General features: G+C 47.8%; 1 protein-coding gene across 1 annotated transcript; it reads right to left on the reverse strand.

The window, feature by feature from the left end:
* Positions 1-5,274: 5,274 nt before the first annotated feature.
* Positions 5,275-7,194, reverse strand: LOC109219207. The gene is made up of 4 exons (XM_019383649.1): positions 6,806-7,194; positions 6,561-6,693; positions 6,179-6,317; positions 5,275-6,110 (listed from the first exon to the last, which is right to left on the reverse strand). The coding sequence occupies exons 1-4, from the start codon at positions 7,192-7,194 to the stop codon at positions 5,275-5,277; spliced, it is 1,497 nt and encodes a 498-aa protein (XP_019239194.1).
* Between the last annotated feature and the right edge of the window lie 2,656 nt (positions 7,195-9,850).

A 9,850-nucleotide genomic window follows, 5' to 3' on the forward strand; every position in this document is an offset into this window, starting at 1 on the left:
TGTTGCGAGTATTTATCCACATCCACTCCTTTGATTACAGGGGGAACTCCAGGGATTTGCTCGATGCGCTCATTTTGTTCCTTAAGCTGTTTCTGCAAAGTTAGTACTAAATTTTGCAAATGAGAATTATTTGAATTACCTGGTTCTCCTTCCTGTGGTTCACTGGGGGTTCCTCCATTTCCAGAATTAACAAGGCCAGAACGAGGATTCTCCAATGTATTGTTATTAGGCGTAGGTGTGGGTGGTGCAACATGTAATCGACTAACTAGAGCTTGAAGAGCTTTGCTAACCCGTGCATCAATTACTTTTTGTAAAGCTTCATCTGCTCCTTCAAAATATTCAGATTGCTCTTGTTCAACAGCACGAGATTCAGGAGCAGGAGTGCCTTCACGAGATTGACGTGGTGAATTTTGAGGGGAAGGAACCACGTTAATGTTTTGTAAATCTCCTTGATTTTGATGGATTTGATTTTCATGGTTTCCCAAGGTATTTTCACTGTTATTGTTGTTGTTGTTGTTTGACATGATGATAACAACAGATAAAATGTAACTTAAAAAGAATAGATTATCAGATTCCGGTAACGGAACCAATTTGTTTAACCAAAAAACTGAATATTTGGTTAAAGCTAGAAATTAAGAGAGAAATCGGGTTACTGATAATCAAGAAATGAGAGACTTTAAGAATGACAATAAAACAATGAATAAGTTTATATTTCAGTATAGTCACAATGATCTCCCCTACAGATGTTGAGACCTTCTCCTTTTATAGTTAATTCTAAGGGAAAGTGTAATGCCTTTGTCTTAATGAGACAATTATGAGCAATAAATGACATTAAAAGAAACGTTACTCAATCATTCCTATTAAATACAAATTGTCTAACGTATTTGGCATTTAATGCTGAATTTGGACTCTTTTACGCTATCAGATTCATGTCTTCAATTCCTTCTGATCTTCGAGCTTTAAATGACTCGAACAGGTACGAGTCTCATTTCATTTGAATAATAGCTCATGCCTTTAAGTATCTTCTCTCCCGCATCTGTTGTTGCTCGTGCCTCCTAACTGATTACCACGTTTTGACCATTTGACCAATCCACGTATCATGACACGTCATCTTCAATATATAAATTCAGTTTTTTCCCAATACACTAAAAAGATAACCTCAATTAAAGGAACTGTTTTATTGGCTTACCAAGTGAACATTCCGAAAAAGTACTGGTTTCTATTATTAAAAAAATTAAGTACTAGTAAGCAAACATCACAGAATGGCATTTTCATTTGACTCAAAAAATGAAGCAGTCATATGCACTTGTTTTTCACAGCATGGTGCTTTTTTAAACCCAACATGCACTCAAATCTCCCAATTTCTTACTCTTCAACATCTACTGAATTTTGTTTCATAGTTGGAAGGGGTCAACTTAAGATAGTTTTAATAGTCAGAAAAAAGGAGCTGAAAGCAAAAAATTTCCTACCCATGATCTGTAATGAAAGAGAGTGATGGAATCGATTATTTCTTTTTAGTTTAATTTGCCAATTCTTCTTTGATGGGTAAGAGTTAGGCTTCCATTTGACAAATAAGACATCGCATCCCAAATACTCCTAGCGCCTTTGACAGGCACTCCAGAACACGCCACTGCTCGTGAAAATTTGGGTTGGTCGATCCTCATAACGAGGCATCTTCACAACCTTCTCCCTTCTGTCCCTAGGTTGGATAAGATAAGGCAGTTTGCTTCAATTGCCCAATCACGTAACTATTTTTGATATAATCATATGATATTCAATAACTACTGATCCAACTAATAGATGTCCATAAGGTCCACTAAAGGGGATATATTTCGGTCAATTTCATATATAGACCGAGTGTTTGGCTTAAAAAGTTAACGAACAGTGTTTAAGCAATTCAATTTAATATATGGAGAAGAGGTAAATCGTAATCAAAGATAATCGACACTAGAGTATGAGTAATCTTTTGTGGTTTGGTGATTCGGAGCAGTTAAAGGACAAAGTTGCGTGATAATGTTACAAAGATCCGAGGTATCCGTTTTTCAGAGAAAGAAAGAGATAGAAATTGAGACAGAGAGATAGAGAGAGTAAGTAGCAATGTTCTTGATCGAAAAAATCCCCCCCTTTACACAGTTGGGAACCCCCCTTATATAGCGGAGGGATTTCCTCTTTTCTTCTATTTACGATATAAAGAAAAAATATATAAACTAAAGATAAAGTGCACGTTACAGAGGAGCCGACGTGATTACATGGTCGTCTCTTGGACCCGACCTTTGTCCACATGACAGGTCGTGTCCCTTTTGAGGACGGGGTTGGTCAAACTCGACCCTATACAGTTAGTCCCTCCGCTCGTCGAGGTCGCAGTACGACGCGTCCTTGACGGGCGAAATTGATGCCCTCGTTCTTTTAGGGAGTTTGACCCCGCCAGGAGACTGTGGCGTGACATATGGGAGGCAGTCATCATGACAGTCAGGCCGTCAAGGCGTGGCGCCTTCCCTGATGTGACGTCGATAACTGCAGATGTCATCATTACGCATATTCTCGAGGTAGGAACTCAGCAATTCCGGCGCTTGGTTTCCCGCGCTGGTTCAAATCCTAACTCTTCGATTCTTGCGCTTCCCAATCCTTATAAATAGGGGAGGGGTTTAACTTGACCGGAACTTTGGACTACTTACACTCCCTTCCTAGGATATATTTCCTTTTTCCGGTACGTTTTTCTTGAGCGAGAATCCCCTTCCCTATATCGTGCATAGATCTTCCTCCGTTATCACCACCATGCCTAAACCTTGCCGCGGCGACGAGATGATTCCGGCAGCTGCACCATTGAATCTGCCCTCGCCTTCTGATGACGGTGCGGCGGAGGGAGAAGAGGATATGAGTCCTCTGACCGTGGAGGCGCTGCTGCCTCAACGCGCCTCATCACAGAATGATTTTAGTAAGGATTCCGCCACTCCGGTCCCTGAGATTTCCAGGTCGTTGCAGAACTATCTGGATGGTCTCCGCATTAAGTATAATGTACCGGCATACGTAGAGATGATTCCGGCCGGGGGGGATCTTGTGACCGTTCACAGGCTTTCACGACCTTCTGCTTCCCGCCCTTCGCCTGTACAGATTGCGCGTCATAATGCGCATGAGATGTGGATTTTTGCAGAAGCCAAGGTCGATGTGTACAGAGAGCTTCATGCTGCGGGCCGGGCTACCGAGGAAGAAGTCCAGAGACGAAGGGACGAGGCTCGTGCCGCTCGTGAAGTGTGCCGTTACGATTCCGACTCTCCCGATGGGGGCGGGCTCGCTTCCGACGATATTAACCATCTTGAATCCGGTTCGTGATATAGTGATGTCTACCATTCGGGGGATGATGGGCAATCTTGACCGTATGCACATGTACGTTTTTTTGTTTGCATAGTGTATTACGACCCGCTCGTGGGGGTGAATCTAAATGTGATTTTTGTTGTAATATAATTTTTCCTTTATTGTCTGTTTGTTCGTCACATTGTTTAGTTTTGGTAGAGCCTTTCGTTTGTCGAGTTGTCGCGCCGTCGTTCCACTGGGGTCGACCTAATATCGCTGACCTTAGCCGTCAGGATGCTTCTGACTTTTGTCGAAGTAATGTCCGTCGAGGTTCGAACGAGGTCGAAGCTCGAGCGGGGTCGAACTACGCTATTTTGATGGCGAAGGTACTTAGCCTGAGTCCCAGTTCGAGCGAGGTCGAACTGCACTATGGCGAAGGCATTTAGCCTGAGTCCCAGTTCGAGCGGGGTCGAACTGCACTATTTTAATGGCGAAGGCAGTTAGCCTGAGTCCCAGTTCGAGCGGGGTCGAACTGCACTATTTTAATGGCGAAGGCACTTAGCCTGAGTCCCAGTTCGAGCGAGGTCGAACTGCACTATTTTAATGGCGAAGGCACTTAGCCTGAGTCCCAGTTCGAGCGGGGTCGAACTGCACTATTTTAATGGCGAAGGCACTTAGCCTGAGTCCCAGTTCGAGCGAGGTCGAATCTGCACTATTTTAACGGCAAAGGCACTTAGCCTGAGTCCCAGTTCGGGCGAGGTCAAATCTGCACTATTTTAATGGTGAAGGCACTTAGCCTGAGTCCCAGTTTGAGCGGGGTCGAACTGCACTATTTTAATGGCGAAGGCACTTAGCCTGAGTCCCAGTTCGAGCGAGGTCGAATCTGCACTATTTTAATGGCGAAGGCACTTAGCCTGAGTCCCAGTTCGAGCGGGGTCGAACTGCACTATTTTAATGGCGAAGGCACTTAGCCTGAGTCCCAGTTCGAGCGAGGTCGAACTGGTGTCGACTGTTTTCTTGTTTGCGTAATGGAGATCTTGTTCATACAATGGAGATCTTTATTCATTCAATGGAGAATTCTATTCATACAATGGAGAACAACGGAGATACTAGGGTAGTCCCTTCACCATGTTGGCCTACGTGGTGAACTCGTGCTTCTTGTTCCACCGGGCGTCCCCTTCGTCGCCTCGTTAAAAACCTTCCCGAGAAAACCCAATTGGGACAAAACTCGGGTAAGGGAAAAAGAGTACGACTCGGGAGACACCTTTCAGAAGTGGAAGTGCTTGAGATGGGCGATGTTCCAATTGTTTTGGAGTAACTTTCCCTCCATCGTTTCTAGTTGGAATGCTCCTTTGCTAGCTGCCGCCGTAATTTTGTATGGCCCGTCCCAGTTGGTCCCTAACTTTCCTTCGTTCGGATCTTTCGATGCCAGTGTTTTGGCTTTGAGAACATAGTCGCCGACTTTAAGCGGTCTCACCCTGGCTTTCCTGTTGTAATATCTTTCCGCTTGTTGTTTTTGGGCGGCCATTCTTATGTGGGCCATGTCTCTTCGTTCCTCGACCTCGTCCAGGTCTTGTAACCTGCTGGCGTCGTTGTCTGCTCCACTGGTGTGTGAGTATCTCAGACTGGGTTCTCCGATCTCGACGGGTATGACGACATCGGTTCCATAGACCAATGAATAAGGTGTCTCCCCCGTGCTGGATTTGGGCGTAGTCCGGTATGCCCATAATACCTCGGGTAATAACTCGGGCCACAGCCCTTTGGCTTCTTCGAGCTTCTTCTTTAATATGTTCAGTATTGTTTTGTTTGAAGATTCGGCTTGACCGTTAGCAGCGGGATGATACGGGGTGGAGAGTATCCGCTTGATGTGCCACTTCTCGAAGAATTCGGTAGTCTTTTTGCCGATGAACTGGGGTCCGTTGTTGCAGCTGACTTCTTTGGGGATGCCGAAACGGCATATGATATTTTTCCATATGAATGCGATTACCTCTTGCTCGCGTATTTGCGCATACGCACCTGCTTCGATCCATTTAGAAAATAGTCAGTTAAAACTAACAGAAAGCGTACCTTTCCTCGTCCAGCTGGTAGGGGGCCGATTATGTTCATCCTCCATTTTATGAACGGCCATGGCGAAGTGACTGAGTGGAGGAGTTCTCCTGCCTGGTGTATCATAGGGGCGAACTTCTGGCATTGTTCGCATCTTCGGACGTAGTCCGCTGCCTCTTTCTTCATGGTGGGCCAGTAGTAACCGGCGCGTATGAGGCACCGGACAAGAGCGCGGTTCCCCGTATGGGCGCCGCAATGGCCTTCATGCACTTCTTCCAAAACTTGCCTTATTTGGTGTGGCCCGAGACATTTAGCAAGGGGACCACCGAACGTTCTCTTGTAGAGCTCGTGGTTTATGAGGCTGTAGTGGGCTGCTTGTACCCGAAGTTTCTTGGTTTCCTTTTTGTCGTGCGGGAGTGTCCCGTCCTGCAGGTAGGATACAAACTGGTTGCGCCAGTCCCAAGTTAAGCTTAATGAGAGTACCTCGACATGGTCGACGGCTGAATGGAGGAGAGTGACCACGTTCTCTTTGTTGATATTTTTGGTGGCTGCGGCTAGTTTTGCTAGGCTGTCCGCCTCGATGTTCTGTCCCCGAGGAATCTGCTCGAAGCGACATTCGTCGAACTCCATCATCAGCTTGCGGATTTCTGACTGGTATTTTTGTAGCCTTTGTTCCTTAATTTGGTAGGTTCCGGTGACCTGGTTTACCACGAGTTGGGAGTCGCAATGGAGGATGACCCGACGGGCTCCGTATTTGATGGCCAGCTTCATACCTGCAATAACAGCCTCATACTCGGCTTCGCTTAGTCATTTCAGGGCATCATACGGACTGGCGAATTACTTCTCCCATGGGGACTTCGAGGATGAGTCCCAGTCCTAATCCCGAGGCGTTTGCGGCGCCATCGGTGTAGAGGATCCAGAGGTCGGTGTTTGCAGAGGCGCGGAGGGCCTCTTGTTCCACCTCTGGCAAGATTCCCGTGCTGAAGTCGGCGACGAAGTCGGCAAGTAACTACAACTTGATGGCGGTTCTCGGATGATAGGTTATGTCATGCTCGCTGAGCTCTATGGCCCATTTGGCGAGCCTTCCTGAGAGTTCAGGTTTGTGTAGGATGCCCCTTAGGGGGAAGGTTGTTATCACCTTTATGGGGTGGCACTGAAAGTAGGGTCTAAGCTTTCGTGAAGCTACGACTAATGCCAAAGCCAACTTCTCGAGGTGCGGATACCTCGTTTCGGCATCTATCAGAGTTTTGCTGATATAGTAAATCGGGGATTGCGTACCTTTGCTTTCGCGAACTAGGACGGCGCTGACGGCGACTTCTGACACCGCCAGATAGACGAGCAGGCATTCGCCGGGATCTGCTTTGACGAGCAAGGGTGGTGAAGATAGATATTCCTTAATGCTTCGACGCATTCTTCGTCCCATTGCAACCCTCGATCTTTCCTCAGTACATTAAAGAATTTGTGACACCTGTCCGAGGATTGCGAGATGAATCTTGACAGAGAGGCTATTCGCCCAGTTAGTTTCTGCACCTGCTTCTTGCTATTCAGGGTTTCTGGTATCATCTCTATGGCCTTGATCTTGTCTGGATTGACTTCGATACCTCGCTGGGATACGAGAAAACCCAGGAACTTTCCGGAAGACATGCCGAAAGCATATTTTTCCGGGTTTAGCTTCATCCCGTATCGTCTTAGTATCTCAAAGGCTTGTTTTAAATGGTCGATGTGATCCTCCTTTTTAGCCGACTTTACTAGCATGTCGTCGATGTAGACCTCCATTGTCTTGCCGAGCTGTTCCTTGAACATCTTGGTGACCAGCCTTTGGTATGTTGCGCCGGCGTTTTTGAGCCCGAAGGGCATCACCTTGTAGCAGTAAGTCCCTTGGTGGGTGATAAAAGTCGTTTTTTCCTGGTCCTCATCGGCCATCAGGATCTGGTTGTAACCAGAATAGGCATCCAAAAAGCTTAGCAGCTCGTGTGCGGCTGTTGCGTCTATCAGCTGATCGATGTGAGGTAATGGGAAGGAGTCCTTTGGGCATGCCTTGTTCAAGTCAGTGAAATCCACGCACATCCTCCATTTCCCTCTTTTCTTTTTGACCATGACCACGTTGGCGACCCACTGGGGGTACTTCGATTCCCTGATGGACCCATTGGCTAGTAGCTTATCTACTTCTTCGCTGACTGCCTCATTGATTGCAGCGTTGAACTTTCTCCTTACCTGCCGCACGGGCGGATAGAGTGGGTCGACGTTGAGTTTGTGAGTGGCGGTGTCTTTTGATATCCCTGACATGTCAGAATGGGAGAAGGCGAACAGACCTGCATGGTTAGTTAAGAATTCATGGTACTTACCTGGGTCGGAGAGGTTATGCCCGATGTATGCTTTTTTCGAACTGTCGGTGCTGTCCAACATGACAGGGTCGAGGTCCTCCATTGTCGCTTTGCAGGCTTCTACGATATCGGGGTCCCTGATGCCTTCCGTTGTCGGGGTGATTTTGGTCACCGACATGGCTGATTGCTATGCTTCCGCACTTGCCCCTTTTAGTTGCTTGGTGTGGGTGCAATCCTGGGCGATTCGGTAACATTCTTGGGCGGTACGTGGCTCGCCTCGGATACTGGACATTCCCCATGAGGTAGGAAACTTGATTACCTGATAGAGGCTCGATGGGACGGCTCGCATGGCATGTATCCATGGACGTCCTATGATGACGTTGTAAGCCGTTTCCTGGTTCATGATGTGGAAGGTGGTGTCCAGCGTGACTCCTCCCGCCAGGACCGGCAGTGATATCTCTCCGGAGGTGCGTTCTACTGCATTGTTAAAACCCGTTAGTGTTATGCAACGCGGTATTACTTTATCCTCAAGCCTCATTTGCGTGAGGACTCTCGGATGGATAATACACGCGCCGCTTCCGTCGTCTACCATAATTCTCTTTACATCAGTATCAGCAATGCGTAAGGTTATGACTAAAGCATCATAGTGAGGGAAAGACAAATCGTCGGCATCAGACTTATCGAAGGTGATACAATCTTCGAAGTCATCATACCGTTCGTGAGCGATTGTGCGCTTCAGTTTGTGCGTGGTGGTGAACTTGACGTGGTTGATTGTCGAATTGTCACCGCCGCCGACAATCATCTGTATGGTTCGTGTCGGGGACGGCGGTTTTGGCGGCCCTTGAGATTGGTCGCGTCCCCTGGCGAAGTTGGCTCTTCCTTTGTCGCTGAGCAGCTCCTTCAGGTATCCCTGGTTCAGCATCCTGACTACTTCTTGTCGTAGGCCTATGCAGTCTTCGGTCCTGTGTCCCCGTTCCTGGTGGAACTCGCACAGGACGTTTGGTTTTCTTGCACTAGGATCTGATTTCATTTTTGGCGGCCAGTGTACCTTCGGGCCTAGCTTCTCCAGTGCGTATACTATCTCTGAGGGTGAGACACAAAAGTTATGAGCGGATAATAACGGAGGCATACCTCTTTCATTCCGGAGCGTAGCAGTATGTCGTTGCAAGGCGTCCTGGTGTCTCGGAGGAGGCGGGTTAGGGGCTCTAACGTAGGGCTGATGCCTTTCTCTGTTAAATCGTGGGAGTGGGTCCCATCGCCCGTCATTGCGTCGATCTCTCCTAGTTTCCGTCTGTACTAACGTTAGCCGCTGGGTCGGACTGCTAAGGTCGTCCTCGTCTGCCCTTACCTCTGCACAATAGGCGTTGTGTATCTCCTCCCACGTTGTGGGGGGATACTTCATGAGTCGGCTGAGTAGTTTCTTGGTTGCTTTTGACCCGTCCCTGCTCAAACCGTTTTGGAAGGCGGCAACTGCCATTCCCTCCGATACGTTAGGCAGGCTCATTCTTACTCTGTTGAATCGTGCCAGGAAGTCCCTGAGCCCTTCGCCTGTCGTTTGCCTGATCGCAAATATGTCGTTAACCCTTGCTTCGGCCTTCTTTGCTCCCGCATGGGCGGTAGCGAATTTGTCCGCCATCTCCTCGAACGTTGATATCGACCTAGCCGGCAGTTGCGAATACCATGTTAGTGCCCCTCCGGTCAGGGTTTCTCCGAACTTTTTCAGCAGCACGGACGGCACCTGCTCCTTTGACAAGACATTTCCTTTCACAACGGTTACGTAGTGGATCAGATGATCTTCTGGGTCCGTGGTCCCATCATATATTCTCAAATATGGGGGCATCTTGAAGGTTTTTGGGATCGGATGAGGGGCGGCTTCCTCGCTGTATGGTTGCTCGGCGAAACATCCTACGTCGCGTTTCGGCAGTAATTTTGGTGCACCGGGTATTTTGTCTACCCTTTCCTGGTGCTCTTTCATTTGGTCACGGAGTGCCTTATTCTCATTCTCCATTTCTTCCATTTTTCTTAGGATGGTTGCTAGCGCATCGTTGCTTACGATGATGTCTGTATGAGCGTTGCTCATCCGCATAGCACCTGGTTCGCTGGCGGCTGCGGTAGTCGCTGCCGCTGGCGAATCGGTGGGGTTTCCCGGAGACGGTTTCTCGAGCAGGCCGCTCAGGGTGTTTGTCAGC

This window comes from Nicotiana attenuata, unplaced genomic scaffold (assembly GCF_001879085.1).
Source record: "Nicotiana attenuata strain UT unplaced genomic scaffold, NIATTr2, whole genome shotgun sequence".
Lineage (NCBI taxonomy): Eukaryota > Viridiplantae > Streptophyta > Magnoliopsida > Solanales > Solanaceae > Nicotiana > Nicotiana attenuata.

Coding starts and splice junctions, on each gene's coding strand:
- LOC109219207 (XM_019383649.1), bottom strand. CDS start 7,194: ATGCCCTTCGGGCTCAAAAACGCCGGCGCAACATACCAAAGGCTGGTC. Junction 6,694..6,805: donor ATCTCGCAATCCTCGGACAG/GTGTCACAAATT, acceptor TCGTCAAAGCAG/ATCCCGGCGAATGCCTGCTC. Junction 6,318..6,560: donor CTGATAGATGCCGAAACGAG/GTATCCGCACCT, acceptor CGCCGACTTCAG/CACGGGAATCTTGCCAGAGG.